Consider the following 17,722-nt stretch of genomic DNA (forward strand, 5'->3'; position numbering starts at 1 on the left):
CATTGTACTGTTTAAGATGTAAGTGTGAGGGAGGAGTGTATGTGAAATGACAAAGGCAGAAATGTAAGCTTTCTATCTTAGCTTCTTTATCTGTAAAGTGTGCCTTTCATAGAATGTCCTGGAGTTAACCACCATCCATCCATTTATATATCTATAAATACAAACATATGTAAATATACGTAAACATATAGGTATATCCCCAGCTGTCTTCTGTAGAAAACTCCGTGATATCCTTTTCTTAAGAACCAAACAAAAGCCATCCTGAAGAAAAAATCAGTTAAAAGCTTTTGGATATATCTGTGTCATATAAGCTTTATTAGTTTATGAAGTTTAATCTTGAAATATGATCATGCGTATGGTGGGTGGTTTTGATTCCTTGTTTGTGGTGTTTGTAAATCCTATTGCTTGAAAGGCTGTTTTCTCATCAAAAAAGTATAGTTTCAGCCCTAATTTTTTTTTATTCATGGCCAATTCACATATGCTGCATGTTGTGTAGAAAGTCACACCTTATGGATTTAACTGAGGGCACTACGTACTTGCACTTCACCTCTTGTCTCCACCCTGTGTCCACGCACGTAATAAAATGTCCATAGCATGGTTAAGAGCACTCTGGTATCTAGTTTGAATCTTTCAGAGGGCGTTTAAGTTAGATATAACTCGAAATACCTGATTACCCCCTTCTTTGCAAACTGCAGTTTGGCAGGTGGATGACTGGAAGCGTTCTCAGTCTTACGGAAGTGTCTGAATTTCTCTTTTGTTCCCAAATGCTAGAAACTGCAAATTAGGCTTGTGGCAAGATTTCAAGGGCAAAAAAAGAAATGCTATAAAAAATAATGTTGTTATGAATAAATGATTGCTTGAGTTTATAATGACCCGTGATCTCTTATAATCACAAATTATGTTTGTGGTATCTTATTATTTGTTCTGAAAACACATAAAATGCTTTTCTGAAAATATATTCTGTAAAACTTTTTTGTATCAGTGGAAAAAATACTGTGCATGAAATCATTATAGGGACAATTTTTTGCTTGATCTCCCAAATCTTTCACTGCAGGAAATAATATTCTAACAGTGTGCCTTTTCTGATAAGATCAGAATTTTGTATTAATTTACAGGGAAAAATTGGTGTAGAATGTTGTGTTCATTTGCAAGGGAAATACAGACTAACTTGAATATTTGGGGACTTTAATGCAGATTTGAATACAAAAGATATCACGTTTTCAGTCTATATAGAACTTAAAATGTCTTAGGTGGCAACTTTTAATGAACTCGTACCAAATTTTTCAAGTTGTGGCATTCTTAACTAGATTCAATACTTAGTGTGACAGTAGAGTTGGTCAGTAAAGAACTGACAGCTTAATCTGGGTGAGTAGCCCCTTGTGAGCACTGAACTACTGGAACTGAGATGCCTAAAACAGGTTACTCTACCTTTCATAGATTTTTTTTTTTTTCTTTTTTAAAAGAGTTAGTCACAGTAGTGAATTTCAGATTAAGTACCTTCTTTTAAGGAATGTATAGTAGTGTGGTATACTTCACACCTAGGCTGGATAACTGTTATCCAAATGTCTTGGATGCTGAGCTGCTTTCATAAAAATAGCAGAAGCATGCATGCTGCCGCTCAGACCTTCAGAGTGAGTATAGTGGATTTTGAGTGGTGTGTACAATTTTTGGTGGCAAATGAGGTGGGAATGTTAACTAGTAGTGTGTCTGTGGATCTCCACTCCAAGTCTGGTAAATAAAGTAATACTTTCAATCATGCATATTCCCAAATGCAGAAAGCATTAAGGAACACTCTTCTGTGCTAATGTCTCTTTTTTCCCATGAGCTTTCTGCTCCAAGTGCAAGGCATCTTTCATAATGACTTCTTTAAGCTAAATATAGAACAACATTTAAACCTCCTCCAAATAAAAACAAAAAACTCAGCTAAACCAGGCACATATGGAGAAGTAGCCCTAGGGATAAAGTGGACGTTGGACAAAATGAGACAGGTTATTTCTGTACTTGGTGTTTTTTGGAAGGTGGTTGGAGTATTTTAAGTGGTAAATATAGCATCAGAGTCTCTGCAAAACAGAACTTAATATTTAATTAATGTTAGTATCTGTGTAGCTAGTAGTTAAAACCATGTGAGAATGCAAATGGTTTAAATTAAATGTTAGACACTTTGTTTGTAAAGCTGGTGCATAGACTTTCTGAATGATAAGTGTTATCTTTCAAATGCAGATGAAGACTCTCTGTGCACTTCATGAAAATTAAGAGCTATTGAACTCTGTCAGATAGAAAATTTGAAGATACACCGTGCATTTATTAGTGCTTAAATTTGTTGCAGTGCTAAATACGGCGTCTTCTAGAAGCACAGAGTTTAGCGTGTGTTTGTTAATATATAGGTTCGTCGTTGTTTGGTTTTCTTATCAGTCCGTACAGTTAGACGTCTTTAAAATCTGCCTTGGAGCAGCTGGCAGCTGACGTGCTGGTGTTGGCACCACCCAGGTTCAACGTGACATCACTAGAAGTCTACCTCGGTGCTCAAGGAAGTTGATGTGGGAGCCACACTCCGTAACGCATAGCTAAACTGCTGAATTTAGTAAATGCTGAGAACGCAGAGGGCATGTAAAAATGGAATTCCTGAAAAAAATTGTTCCCACTGCTGTTTCTGGAGATGTGGTTCTGGATGTTGGGACTACAGCCCGTGAAAGCTCCCCAAGGCTACTGAAGATGAGACGTGTCAGGCTGTTTTCATTAGGACAGACAATAGATGAAGACAAGGAGACACATGTTCTACATCCTGATTACAGTATGTATCTGTGTCATCAACCTGGTAAAAAACATTTACTAAGCTTTTTCTTCAGATCATGATTATTTTGCGAAATTGATGAATTTGATTGTAAAAGGCCTTTTTATCAGAGTTGCTATGATAATAGTGTCTTTAGTCTTAGAACTATTTTATCATTGACACACTATCACAGGTTAGTGACCTATTTGAAAGCAATTTTACAGGATTTCTAATGTGCTCCTTGTCTTTGCATGCCTGTGTGACTTTTTTCCCTTTTTGGGGTAAGTATCCCTATTTAGGTTTTTAAATTGTAATGTAGCTATGATTAGGCAGTAAGAGTTGTCTAGACAGATGTGTGCTGCACAGAGCTCTGACTCCAGTGCAGGGTTCAAGTTTTGTCATCTTTTCTCTCCCTGTTTTTCAAATCCCCTAAGTTTTCAAAGGCTTTCCTGTTATGAGTTTTCTCATTTAAAAAATGTTTATGCTTTCCATATTTAGTGTTTTGAATATTGCAGATTTTTTTTAATAAGCATAATATGTAAATTAAACTAGTCAAGTAAAAATACGGACATTGTATAGAGAATTTTTAACTTAAGAACATGGGTAAGCTTGCTTGTATGAAGATTTTTTTTAGGGGTTTTTTTTTTCCTACCTGTTAGTGTCTAAATATTACAGTGTATTATGCTAATAAAAAGAAGCAGAATGAGTTAATGTTCCTTTTTCAGACAGTTCAGCTGGGTGGCAATGGAAAATCCAATTTTACTACTCTTTTTTTTTTTTTTTTTTTTTTTTTTTTTCCCTTCAGCTAGAATAGGAATGTCTTGAGCCTTTATGGTCTTGGATCCTGATGGCTATCAGATGCACGGTTTTTACTCTTTGCTATGTGGTTGCTATGTTCAAGAATTAGCATGGCCTTGACATTTTTTCCCTTATGTGTCTAACTGCAAAGACAGGAGATGGTGACATCCATCTTATTGGGTGGTGAACTTATGGCGTTAACTATGGAATTAAGTTTGTGGTGGTGGTTGGAGAAAGGGGTTTCCTTGGAAAGACTTTTCTTGGCCTTTCTGATTGTAATATAAGCCACATTTTTTAATGTGTCAGGCTGAGTAACGTTGACAGCTGGGGAAAGCAGGGACAGTTCTGTTCTGTTAAACAATTGTTCCTGTGTATAACAAATTAGAACAAGTTAATGTTGTAACGGTATGGCCTGTTGAAGGCTTCTTACAGAATAAGGTCTGTTAAGACTGTTATTGCCTATATGCTTGAAAACTCTGATCAGAAGCTCGTGGTGTCTGAAAGGGTGACACTCTTTTGGCCAGGTTTGTGTCCTCATTTAACTTTGAATGCTGTAGAGCCCTGAGGTTTATAGTTGGATCTCTCCGTGATGTGCGCAGCTTAAGTATCTCTATAGGCATATTTCATCAATTCTGCTTTTATCCTGTATTATGGTTTCTTCATAGCTCTCACTTTTAAATGATATTTTATTTCAAATGTTATAATTTCAGAACAAATAGAATTGTTTCTGTGCCAAGTTAAAAGAAAATGCTGTAGGCTGAAGTTTGTAGTCAAAACAGATGCCTTCATCTAACCTTGTTCAGCATTTTGTCACTAGTTCAAGCAAATGAGGATAATAAACATAGAATACACCAGTCATGCTGTTGAAGATGAATTCTTCTGTCTTGCTCATTAAATATTTGCCAAATGGTGATTATTAGGAGTGATTTTGTAGAAATCAGTACTGTCTGACTAATATCACTTAATCGTGTGATGTCATCATTTGCGAAATGCAGACTTATAGTCTGTTCTGGGATCATGCTTTTACAATAGCAGATAGTAGCTGAATCCTCTTTAAATTATCTGCTTATTTCTATTTTTGTATCTTGGTAATGGAATGAACTGCTCTGCTGGAATAGAGCAAAAGAACTACTGTGTTTTACCAGTTGGGTATGCTGCGGAAGGCAGGTGTCGACAAAAGAGGTAATAAAACAATAGAATGATATGAAAAAAATTCTAAACATTTACTTGCTTAATGTCAGCAGATGTGGTGTTAATGCACCACCAAACTTAATATAATGAAGCTCTTCAGGAACTTGATAGGTTTTTAAAGCTAAGGTGGTTTCTTCTGTAGATATGTTTGAATTTGAAGGTGGGTGGTGGTTTTTTTTAAATTTTTCCTTTCTGTTCCTTATTGCTGCTGTTCAGGCAACATTTTTGTATTAATGAGAATTTAGGTGAAATACAGAGTCAGAACTATTTTAAAGTATTAACTTTTTTAGAAGGTCTTAAACCAACCAACCAACCAAAAAACCTATTCCTCACATCCAAAGCATAAAAGTATTATTTTGATAATACCACTTAGTTGGGTTTGCATATATCTGACCTAAATATTTTGTGTGGAAGTCAAGTGATGAGATTCCTTGGTTTTGGTTGGTTTTTTTTTTTTTTTTTTCCTTTAGGATTAAAACATTTATCAGTATTGCCTTTCAAAATGTTAACTCAATTAGTATATACTTTGTTTTATAGCCAAAAACAAGACCTTAGAAATATATGCTCTGTGACACATCTTTTAAAATGTCGCTTTTGTCAGAATGGTTTCAAGTGTGTGTTAGAAATCTTTTGTAACAGTCTCTTTAGATTTCTAAGATTATTAGAACTCCAGGGGAAAAAAAAATCTGACTCACTGAAGTATTTGCATATGATTGTATTCAGCACAACACTTAATAGATGTTAGTAAGTAGTTCTTTTAAATTTGCTGTAGCATTTAAGAGTTGACTTGTTCTCAGTTTTAAGAATTTCTGTCTCAAAAAAGCTACAATCCAAATCCAACATAGGAAGATGAGCTTGGAAGATCCAGGGAAAGTATTTTCATGTAGCAAAAACCACATACAAATGGGTGCGCATACAGACACATCTCTAAACTGTTTCATATTCTCCCTTTTGCCGCTTGTAGCATTAAAGAAGGGGAATGCCATGACTGCTCTGTGCAAACTGGCAAATGCAGCTGTACCTGTGGTCTGTGACATGTGCCCTTCTGTTGCGGGTCTGTGCTTTGGTTGTGTTGTAAGGCAGGGTAGCTAATACTGTGGAACAGTCTTAATGGCCAACCGTGTAAGTCAAATCTGCAATAACTGCACAAGAGAGGTTAAAATTATCAGTGATGTGAGTATTCTTATTGCTCACAGTGTCCATGTTAGTTCTGTGCATAGAAAATGCCTGCTTTTGCAAACATTAAACATGCTTCCCTTCAAGCACCTCTGCTAGGGGAGCAGAAGCAAGCCAACAGAAGCGTGTTCTTTGATGGTAAAGAAATGAGTAATAGAGTTGTAATTGCCTCAGGGGGCTAACAGCAGGGGCTGGCCAGACATGAACTGCCCGGGAGCACTGCATCCCTGTGATACCAGCAACTCTGCAGGGCATATTCAGCTCCGTGTTGCATCTCTGATCAGCCTTGTAGAGCAGAGGATGACCAGGAGACCTGACATCTAACTGGAATAAAAGTCATTTTCTGTACCCGAGTTCTGAGTTTCAGTCAGAGAAGACTGGAGGGGTTAGTGGGGCAGCTAAGGACCGTGGCTTCCCTCCCACCCCCAATCTCTGCTCCTCGCTTGCATTCAGAGACTGCTCTGTAATACTGTTTGGGATCCAGAATGCTACTTACATAAAAATCTCTAACCCTCTCTCCAGTTTTCTTATCACAGCAGATAGCATTGTTTTGATTGACTAATGCCCCAGGAAATTGTTCTATGTATATTTTCCATAAGAAGTAATAAGGAACCTTTCCCAAGGGCCTCTGAAACCTGCTCTTGAAGCTATTTGCAACAGAAGGTAGGGGAAGGGGATTTTGTTTAGATTTTTAAGGGTGGTTTTACAAGCGGATCAGCCTGATCTAACAGTTTGCTGCCAGTGAAAAGGGCAAGCTCGCTCCCAGCTGTGCAGCCCTTCCCTATCTCCTGTTGGGCGCTGGTGTGGCCTTTCCCTGAGCTGATTCACTTCACAAAGCCAGCAGAAAATGTTCTAATATTTTTGGGGCAGTATTTTCGAGATGAAATGGCAAGGGGTATCAACTCACTGAGAGGGCCTTTTTGGTCAGTAGTGGGGGCAGTATCATCAAAAGCAGCACTCGCTTTCTGGCTACCCTGTTTTAAATATATTGATTTGTGGAAAATGAACTCTTTAATATTTTAGATAAATGGAAACACAAGCATCTCTCCAGAGTTGAGAGTGCAGTGATGATACATTTTATTATTACTGCTTAAAAGCAGATACAATGACCATTGGGTAAATGTATTTTAAGTAAGGCATTTGCTTAAGATGGAGTCAATAATGAACTGAAATAATGTCCAGCAAGTCTTTTTAAAAGTAAGCCCGAGTGCAAAGGGAGCATGCCTCTGACTTGTTCATTTTACCATTAATATGGAAAATCAACTATATTTATATTTAATTGTTAAAAAAAAAAAAGATGGTATGACTTAGTTCTAGGAGAGATCTCAGAATTATCTTTGGCCCTATTTTTCTGAGGTTGGATTTTTTTAATTGTGTTGTGCACTTGGCTATATGCCTAATATGCTTTTACTGTAGTTGTCTCAGGGTTTCATCTGAAGAATAAGCATGCAGGAATTGACAATGAATATACTTTTTTCCTACAGTGTTTGTGGGTTTTTCCCTTTTTTTTTTTTTCTTCCCCCCCTCCTTGCCAGACCTTTACCTCATCCCAAAGAGTGACAAGGTACTTGTAACTTAGTGCTTCTTTCAAGGTGGGTGTCAGTACAACTCAAAGGTAGATCTAGAAGGGCCTTTTCTTCATACTTAACAGCTACTCATGGATTTCATGAGGAGGTAGTTTATTTATTTTCCTTTGAGAGATGGTGAACAGAGCTTACAAATTTTTTTTAATGCTGCTGTTCACTTAATAGATTACCTCTGCTGCATCACATTTGCAGGGGTTTTTTATGCAGCTTCTGGACCTGAAGCACTTAAAAGGTTTTCTGAGGCTTAAGTATGTTAGTATAAGGTTTTATATGACAGCTGAACCAATGTAGTGGCTCAGTGCTGTGAAAAGGAGTTTGTATCCTTCCACATGTATAGTTGTATTTGTGGTGGTCCCGGTACATGTCTGTCTTTGAGACTGTTTAATTTGCTAAACCAAGAGGAAACCCCCTTTCCCTTCCAATACCAATGGATAGGCAGCAAACTGGAACACTGTAAGAAAGAATCATCAGCAAATTTAGGAGGTGAATGTCAGTAATCCTGGTGTTTGAGCTTTTTTCGGTTATTTTTGTCTTTCCTGCAGATCATAAGCTGAAAAGTCGAAAGTAATGAGAACTCCAGTTTATTAAGAAAAAAAAAAATAGAGGTGAAATTGGACAATATTTAGCTGCAAATATTCTTTAAAATATTATCTTTAGGCTAATTCTTTGAGATAATGTGGTTAAAACCTAGGGGGGTGTTGTAACTAAAGCAAATATCTCTTTACCTTTCTGATCCACAATTACTTTACACTAAGATAGTTGGGAGAGGGACAAAATAAAGTTTTTTGACTTGAAGGAGATGGGGAGAGAGGTGATAGTATGGGGAGAATGAGAGATAATTTAACATAGCCAGAAAAACAAGCAAGTCTTCGGAAGATTCTGCAATAGCTGATTAAGGGGAGCTGTGAAGTGCTGAAGTCAACGAGTTGTGGAGAAACTCACTGCAAAAATAATTATATAAGCTACTGTAAATACATTCTCTCTATGGTATGCTGGTAATACAAGGACATAGAAGTATTCTTCTTTGTGTCTAAATTGTCTACAGGTCTTGAAAGCAAAGTGATCACTTGGTGTTATCCAAAATAACACCCCCCTAATGCTCAAGAAAGTATTTCTAAGGTCAATATAGTATTTACCAGTAGGGTTAAATCAGCAGTTGCATATGAAGATGCCATGCTAGTGACATCAGCAACTCAGATTTAAGTTACAGAAAGATGATCAATTGAATGTTTTGTTTAAACAGTTCTTCACTTTTCAGTTGAAAAGGAAAAGAGTCCACATTTCAAATGCAAAAGTTTTAATTTATAGGAGATCTGACAAGTCTTACTCTCCTCTTAGGGGTGTTTTTTCCGCTTCTAATGAAAATGTGAGTTGTAAATGGAAGAGGCAGATACTACATGACTCTCTTCTTGAGTAATTCATGATACTTTTGATGGCTGTTGGCAGTTTCTGTTGGCTGCACTTGTTAGGTGTTTTATGTCTTAATTTGTAGACTTCTGTGTTTCTAGTTTCTTTTGTTTTAAACTCTTCAGTAACAGAATGATTCTTGCCCTGTGAGTGCTAACTTTATATGTGCTTCTTCTAAAAAGTATTACATGGATCCAGACTGAGGGAAAATAATTTCAACTGTCTCATCTTAATCAAGGGCTACTTTGGAAAGCCTTTCAATTTTAAGTAAATGTCATTCTTTGTGTCTCTAACTTAGCACTAAATAGCCTTTAGTTGCCCTGCAAGTAAGGAAATGTCATGAATGTCTTCTTCAATGGGGAATATGTTTTTTCAATTAGTAAGCACTGTTGAAGAATACCTGTGATTTGGGAAGTACTGTTCGTGGCCGTGGCTCTTTGACTCAACATGCATCTTCTTGCTCTCCAGCCAAGTTTTAAAAGGTCCCTGCAAGCAGACCCCCTGCCAGACAGAGGTTTCTCAGCTCGTGCTTGAAGGTTTTTGGTGTTCGTATTTATTTATAAAGGAAATATTTTGTTGTGAGAAATCCAAATGCACTACTGATTTGAATACATAGGTGAAACTTTCAGAAAGCCTCATCACTTTAGCAATGGTACCTTTTAAAGGGATTAAGTTCCTGTCTGGAGCAGTTTTTCATGAGATGCTCTGGATGTTCAGGACTTGGCATACCCTCACTTTATAAGCTGTGCGATACCCCTTACAGAGAGATACTACCTAAATAATAATAGTTCTTTAGCTCATTCATACGAGTGAGGTCTGTAGTGACAAGCATCTGTGTTGGACCCTGATTGCTTGGGAGCCTTTTGTCACTCATTGATAAGACCGTTATGGCAATAGGAGCTTTAGATACTTGAGCATCAGGACGCTGTTGCACAGTTGTGTTAGACACTGACCCAAAAATGTCTGGTGTCTCTTGGTATCTTTTAAGATGCACTGGGGTGAGCTTTGTCTCAGTTACCTCTTTGAGAAGATGACAGGATGACTGGCTGAAGGAAGACTGGTTTTAATTTCAGAATATTTTCTAACTTGCAAGCAGGAAAAACAGGAAGTAAAACACATAAAAGCAGCTCATGACTTGTATGAAAATACTGTATTTCTCCAGTATGTTGTTTTCTGTTAGAATTAGTTTTGAAGTATTTTTTCTTTATGGAAACCCCAACCAAAGAATAAACTCTTATTTCATGGATGGAGCAGTGTAGAACTGCGTAGTTTAATTTGCCCAGAAGTTGATGAAATTATACTATATATATATTTGTAAGTAGATTGTATGTTTGGAAAGTTAACATGTTTGTGCTAATTACTGAAAGAAATCAACAGTGTGCTAGTGAAATAACATGATTGACAAACAGAGAGCAGCCAGTTCCATGGATAGAAAAAGTCTAAGCATATTCTCCATTTACCTGCATGTGTTTCTACCTCCTGATTTCAGTTCTGCATTTTTCTTTAACTAGTAGGGATTGCAGTGGAGTGATACCGTCCGTTTCCATCGGATATGCTCTGCCAAGATGCAGGTGTGTGGATGGAGAGCTGCCTGCGGCTTCGCACGCGAAGTGCTGGGCTTCGTAGCTGCTGGGTGGTCTCTCCCAGGGCTGGCACAGCTGCATCTGCTGGCCCAGGCTATTTTGTAGTTCACCAGCTGAGGCACTTTAGGGAACTTTGTGCTGTGGTGTATTTCCAGAACTTCCAGGCAAATGTGGCCTTGTTGTAAAGCTTTAGTGTGTGTTAGGTATCTAACCGTTGCATTTAGCTGCCTTTGGGTTTGTTACTGCTTCTTGTCTTCTTCTCCTGTCCTGATTTTTGTATTCTCTTCTTCAATGTATCAGCATGCTTGCTGAGTATAAAGGTTTAGAAATGACACTCATGAATTCTGTTAATTCTGGCTTGCAAATCAATGTATATGTATTAATTACCTTTTTTTAATCTTAAAGCATTTCTATTTTGTACTCCTGCTTCAGGTTCCTATGAGAGTATCTGTTGTTTCACAGAGATGGGAAAGCTGTGAAATTCAGCATTGAAAGTAGTTTAAATCCTGGTAACTAAGGCATTAAAAAATGCACTGTAATTAACATTTGCTGGCTTTGGAGTGACAAAATATGCCAATTTACTTCAACTATGAAGAATGTTATGTTAATGTAATTGTTTGATTTATTGATTTATGATATTGGGTGACGGAGCTCCTTATGCTCCTGCTCTGTGTAACTGAAACATTGAGAATGGCCAATTCAGGAGTTGAAAGCTCAAGAGAAAATTGCCTGTGCATGCCTTGCCCCTGCTTGCTTTCCTTCTCCTGTCCGTAACTACAGCTTTCAAAGTCCTTATACTGTGTGTACAGAGCTTGTAAAACTGCTCTGCCAGCTACATACCTACAGAGGGATTTAAGCTATGGTGGAGTAAGTTGGTAGGCCTGTGCTTGTGAGGAGGTTTAGCAGAGACACCTGAAGTAGTTGCCACGTGTAACTGCGGAGTTCCCCATCCCCTGCCTACCATTAGCACTCTGTGGCAGAGGTGGCTGAACCACAGATGTACATCTGTATTATGCGGGGCTGTAAAGTGCTTTAACGTATAAACAGAAATGGGCTGCAGGCTGCCAACAGCAGTGGCTCAGGAGCAAATGTTCAACTTTGCTTATGGTGGAGGGAGGAAGGCAGAAATTTATCTCCTGGCACAGGGCAAGGCAAATAGGTGAGTACCTTCAGCTGCTGTGCAAGTCTAGAGGGAGTCTGCAGATGAGAACTTTTTCTACCCAAGTACTATCGCACTCATGAGGCTTAACAGACTTGGGACTTCTGTGCTGAGTTTATGCCTATAGCTAATTCACTTTAATTTTCTTCCCTTTTTTTTTAAGGTTTTCCTGGATGAGTCCTAAACTCTTAGTGGTCTTTTTTTCCCCATGCTTTCTATAGGGATAGAGTAGCTGATCCTCGCATAATGCAAATATGATGTTTCCCATAAAAGTGGCACAGACATCCAGCAGCTTGGGAGGAGCAACAAAAATAGAAACATAACTGATTCGTAGCAGTTGTCTTAAGGCCTTGTAGGGTAACAGAGTTAAGCCTTTCCCTACTCTATCCATTTAAACGCCCAGCAACTAAGCTGGGATTTTCCGCATAGCTCCGTAACCATTTCCAGGTTCCATTTAAAAGGTTGGTGAAAACTGGAGTGCTGGTTCCCCAAAACAGTATGTTGGTACATTAATGCTGAAGCACAGTAAGGAGGCTGATATGGTACAGAATTGGGCAGATTGGATCTTAAGGCAGTTATTTCAAGTTGTCCAACACAGATAGAACCGTACTAATCGGGCTTTATACCTTAAAGGTTTATTTGCAGTCGTGGAAGGTCAAAATTGAGCATCTGAGAGGGAATAAATCACTGAGTTCTCTAGAGTTTTAACTAGAGGGATGCCTCTGAAAATTGAGAAACTGGGATTTGTCAGGCTCATGAGATACAGTTGCAGCTATAGGTTCGTGTATTGCTTTACCTGTCTCATTTCCTCATGGAGAGAGGTTGGTTAAATATCATCCCAGAACTGCCTGCTGGGTTGTTTGAAAAGGTTCACCTTTTTATTACTGATTCATTTCCTTGTAATCTTGTAATGTTTGCTGATCTGGAAAGCTAGATTTTCAGGAAGGGCCAGATTAAAATCTGTTTAGTCTAAATCCCTTACAAAGTTGGTAAGGTCTTTGTTAAACTACCTTGAAAGCTGTGATTTTTCAGGATTTAATTATTTGTTCTTTAAAGTTGGGGGGGAGAGGGTTGGCTGGTGTGGTTTTGGTGTTTTGTTGTGTTTTGTTTTTTTAAAGTAGGATTACTGTTCAATCAAGATAATGTTAACTTACTGAAAAGTTAATAATTAACAGTGTCCTCTTTGATATTTCTCAAAGACTGTGTTCTGCAAGAAAGCTGTGCATCTTCAGCGTCCTTCCAGAACAAGCTGAAAAACTCATAATTTACTTTAAATGGGAAATATTATTTGTAGTTCTTTGCCTGAATGCATTTGCTGTCAGTCAGTATCATCCTGAAGATGAATGTAGTAGGACTAAAAACCTCAAAGAAACTGTTGGAAGCAACAGTTACTGCATGTTTTTTCATAACTTAAAAGAATGCCTTTAGCTGTGTTTTTTACATGGAATATTTATGCTGGAATGATTAACACAAACTATTTTGTAGAGGGATAGGTAGACAAATTATATTCTGTTATCTCAGCCATCCCAGTAGAAAGGAGCAAGAACCACATTGCGGGGGTTAGGGGAGGGAGGGAGTAGGACATGAATATACTACTAGAGAAATAAAACTATTGTAGAACCGGGGAATAACACTTCACATGGGGGGGGAGTGGCGGGGGGTAGAGGAAATGAGGCTAAAAATCTGTAATGTTCCCTGTGAAACATAAATGAATGACATACAAAGTGTTATTTCTTTGTCATTTGAAAGCAAACTTAAAAAGTTAAATATTGCTCTTCTAATAAACTTACCCAGCAATATCATCAGTCACGAAAATCCCCCCTACCTTTTCAGCCTGTAGAGATGAAGCTGAAACAACATTGTGTGAACCATATTCAATTTTTTTATCTCGCATCTTGGTCTTTGCCACAGACCAGAGCTCTGGCAGTTACAGAAACAGCAGTTGTTACGCACTGCACTTATTTTATGTACGTTGTTCAAAATAGTTGCTAGTGATGTTTCTGGGCAGCTCCAAGAAAATGGCATGATGCTACTTTAATTAAGGGAAAGCTGTACAAACAACCTTTGCATACACATTTGTAGTAAATGTATTTATCCTAGTAGGTATAGCGATCCCTTTAGAGATGTTTTTCTTAAATTCCAAATTCTACAAATAAAGAAAAGGAAACTTCTGTTAGCCGTATGGCAACATGATAGTGTCTGACCTCTTACATTGCTTGGGCCCTATAGCTACTTAGAACACCCAGGGCAGCTCTTCCCTGCTATGTGACTGGGCTTACTGTACATGTACTGAATATTACATCTACAAGGTATGCGTTCTTGAAGTGCTGAATTGACTTTGCTCGTATAGGTCAAGTGTGCAATGAATGAACAGTACCACGAATGGATGGTCTAATACTTCCCAGAGCAGCTGGGCTTACTGCTCATGAATCTTGTAATGTATAGGGCTATTTGCAGCCTGAAGTCTGCAGACTTACGTCACCGAAGCGGCTCAAGCAATTTGCTTCTAGCCATCCTCTTTACTAAAAGGTTTTCATATGCGAGCAAAAAGCATGCTGCGGACTGGACACTTTCATTAATCATTTTAGTAGAGTGTAAGCAGCTTGGGTTTGCAGATTGAGCACTTCTGCTTTACTACACCTACAGTCCTATTCTTGTCTTGTTCTTTTAAGGGCTTACTGATACCAGCGTGCTCATTCACACATATCACACCTTGACTCTTGAGAAAGTATCAAAAACGTAGACTGCATAGTAGTCTGCTCCCTTTAATAGTGAAACTTATAACTGGTCCAGAATCAAAAGATATGCAAATATTGGGATCAGTGTATAAACTACATGTTTATTGGAATTCTCTAATGCCTAGCCTACTAATATAAGTATGCACAAATCCTCAGTTTGAGAGTTTCTTTTTGGATTGTTTCGCTTACATAAACCAGCTCCAGATCAAAGGTACTGGCTTATAGTTAAATGCAAGTGCTTTCTTTTCCATCGTGTCTCTGGGTAGTAAAATAATAATCTTATGAAAGACATCCCTTATAAATACTCCAAAGTGATAGGTATTTTTAGACTCTTTCACAGTGGATTTACTTGCTCTCAATTTTAAATACAGTGTACTTTCCAGAAGCCTGTTTCATTTTCCTCTCTGCAAATGAGGAACTTAAAAGGGATCCATCCTGTAAATGACTTTTTTTACACAGTTTTAGAAATACATGATGATGATATCTTGTAACTCTACACAATGAGTTTTATTGGGCTCTTCTCAGTGAATTAGCCTTGTCTGTGCTTGGCAAGGTTTGGAAGCTTGTAATCCATGGGTTTTCTTTCCTGCTTCTACTATTCTTTTTTGAATAAAAATGAAACAAAAAGTTACATTTTTAAACTTTGTGGTTTGTCCTGAAATCTTCTGTTTATTCTAGTATCTGGTAGGTTATTTCATTAACTCAATTCAAAGGCAAAACAAAACCCCAAAGAGTTCAAAATTGCAGTAGTTGTCATCTATACATCTTTGATTATAAAAGCATGTAAATTGGGTTGTGAGGAAGAAATGTTAGAAGGCTTGTGCACAGTTGTATAATAAGATAATGCTTATGACACTGATGCTGATATGATAATGCTAAGATACTGACAGGTCCATTACTCCTCTTGTTAAATGGACTTATACTGGTATTTATTTTCTGTTTTTTGGGGAGCAGGGGGAGTAAAAGTATTTGGTGTATGCCATTCTTAAATCTTGTAAATTAATGATGTCCATTGAATCCAACTTCTTATGCATATATGTATGAAAACATATACATATTGCATATATTTGTGGTATTAAAAGAGGATTTTTCTTTTAAAAATATTTTTTCCTAATATTAAATATTCCTAGTCTTCAATAGTTCTCCTGAAATCTTCGGAAGGAAAAGCTTATACTCTTGATATATGCAGTTCTCAAAATATTCTTAACATCCTAGAAGTTCTTAATGGGCTAATATTTTCTGTTGAGCTAACTGCATTTGAAATTGATTGCTAGTATCCTTGAGGAAGGCCTATCGACAGTGATCAATAGTTGAAATTATGAATAAATAATAGCACAACAAAATCTCAGATGCCAGGAGGGAAAGCGGTGTAACTTGCTTGGACAAACACATCAATATCATGAATAAATGCAAATTTTTAAAAAGACTTCCTAACATTCATTAACTCCTGAAACACCACTGTACAGAAATACTGGCAGCTCTTCTGTTTGTTGAAACTCTTCTTAACCGGACTTCAGGAGGTGGAACATCCAGATTAGTATTTCTGTGGGGTGTTTAGTGTATCTCCTGGGGTTTCTGGGATGATTGGTTTTTAATAAGTTTCTGGCACTAATAACTTAAAGAATAAAAGCTGAGGCGGGGGAGGAAGGGCAACTACAAAGAACCCAGAGTGTATTTTAAAAAGTCATTATTTTTGAGGTGCTGGGAGAGTTGGCTCATGATTTTGGAATGCACGCTGTTAACAAGGATTCCTTTGAAGAACTCTCTGTAGCCCAGTGTTAAAGGCAGTCAGGGACCAACTTAATACAGTCTTTCAAATTAGTGGTGAAATTCATCAGCCAGTTCCAAAATCTGACCTTTGTATCCTACTCATAACAAGATACAACCTCTGTTAGATCGTATTTAGGAAGAGGGAAAAGGAATGCTTGAAGTATAACTTTGAATGTATTCATAAAAGAAGTGATGAAAAAGGAGTATGAGGTAATTGGAGGTACTACATAGGCAGTACTACCTGAAACAGGCTTATGAAAGAAGGTTTGCTGCAATGTCCCAAAGAGTTCCTCAGTGTGGCTGCATGTCCTGTACTCCATCGGGGAGGAAAAATAAAGGACTCTCCAGATATATGTGGCAATTTAGTATCGTACGGTAGAAAAATATTGTTGCGTGGGGAAATTTTGAGTACCTTTAGTCTATGAAAACTGAGTGATCACGCCAGTCTCTCTTTTAATATAACTATTAATCTCCTGAGTGGATGTCGGACAGCAGCTGTCTTGATGGTTGAACGGGCTAGCGCAGCGACACGTTCTTTTTCCAGTGTCCTTCCTGTCCAGCTTAGCTGGACATCTACTGGCCTATCTTACCTCCCTGGTATTGATAATTATTTTGTCTTTTGGGGAGGGTGTGTGTAGATTTACAAACAAACAAAAAACCCCAAAACCACAAAAACCAAACTTTAAATGTATTTGATACACACCATTCTTAAATCTTTTGAACTAGAACTGTCTGAAGTTGTTTATCTGAGGGCACAGGTATGATTTGTTCCCCATGGTTCGTTTATTTCTAGTACAGGATGAGAGCCAGTTCTGAAACTATGTAGGTTTTTTTTTTTTAAATTGTCCTAAAGTAGATTTAGTTGATCAGCATACCTTGGACCCATATGGCTAATTTTTTAGTTCATCTGCATGGTGTGGGTCAAGTTATATTTTAAATAGACCTAATTAAACTACTGTTAGCAGCTGGTGTCACAGGAATCTCGGTATCCAGTTCTCTCAATTTTGTTTTTGACCCAAGGGTGAGGTTGTGTGTATAGTTTGGTGCTAGTTACAGCAACAAGCGTTATTTTCTCCCTATTATTTCTTTGTGTCAGTATGCAAAAATCTTTCTGAAATTTTCGGCTACTTTTAGATTTGTCCATTAAGACCTTGAGACACTTTCAGCTGTGTTTTTGACCTGTGTAAAGATAACACCTTGAGCTGACAGAGGGTCTCTACCTTTTGATTGTACCTGATAACGTGGGTGAAGTGAAGGAGGCTTCTTTTAAACTGCTTTGCCCTGTGCTGAAACAGGCAAAGGCTATTGATGGCGTATCTTGCTTTCTCCCAAAAGAATGGTGGGAAATCCTGAGCCCTAGCTACAGGCAGCGTTGGATTGCATCCCTGGGAGGCCGGAGACTTCATACCGATGATACCTTCCCTCATGGCCTTTGAGCTGATATCGAACGAAGTAAACAGTCAGCAATGTCAAAATTGCACTGTTAGGTCCCGTAAAAGATAGTCAGAAAAAAAACCCCAAAGTGCTAATACCTGTAGGTGTCA

General features: G+C 37.9%; 1 protein-coding gene across 5 annotated transcripts in view; it reads left to right on the forward strand.

Annotated features, from left to right (window-relative positions):
* The first annotated feature begins 2,489 nt into the window (after positions 1-2,489).
* FRYL (FRY like transcription coactivator) overlaps positions 2,490-17,722 on the forward strand; it is a 148,319-nt gene continuing 133,086 nt past the window's right edge. For 4 of the 5 annotated variants that reach the window (XM_075709549.1, XM_075709550.1, XM_075709551.1 and 1 more), the window contains exon 1: positions 2,490-2,791. In XM_075709549.1, coding sequence (XP_075565664.1) covers positions 2,614-2,791 — 178 coding nt within the window. In that variant the 5' untranslated portion in view covers positions 2,490-2,613. Of the gene's footprint in view, positions 2,792-4,732; positions 4,751-17,722 lie in introns of those variants that run through there. The other variant, XM_075709555.1, reaches the window with a different exon arrangement.

Source organism: Pelecanus crispus, chromosome 4 (genome assembly GCF_030463565.1).
Source record: "Pelecanus crispus isolate bPelCri1 chromosome 4, bPelCri1.pri, whole genome shotgun sequence".
Taxonomy (NCBI): Eukaryota; Metazoa; Chordata; class Aves; order Pelecaniformes; family Pelecanidae; genus Pelecanus; species Pelecanus crispus.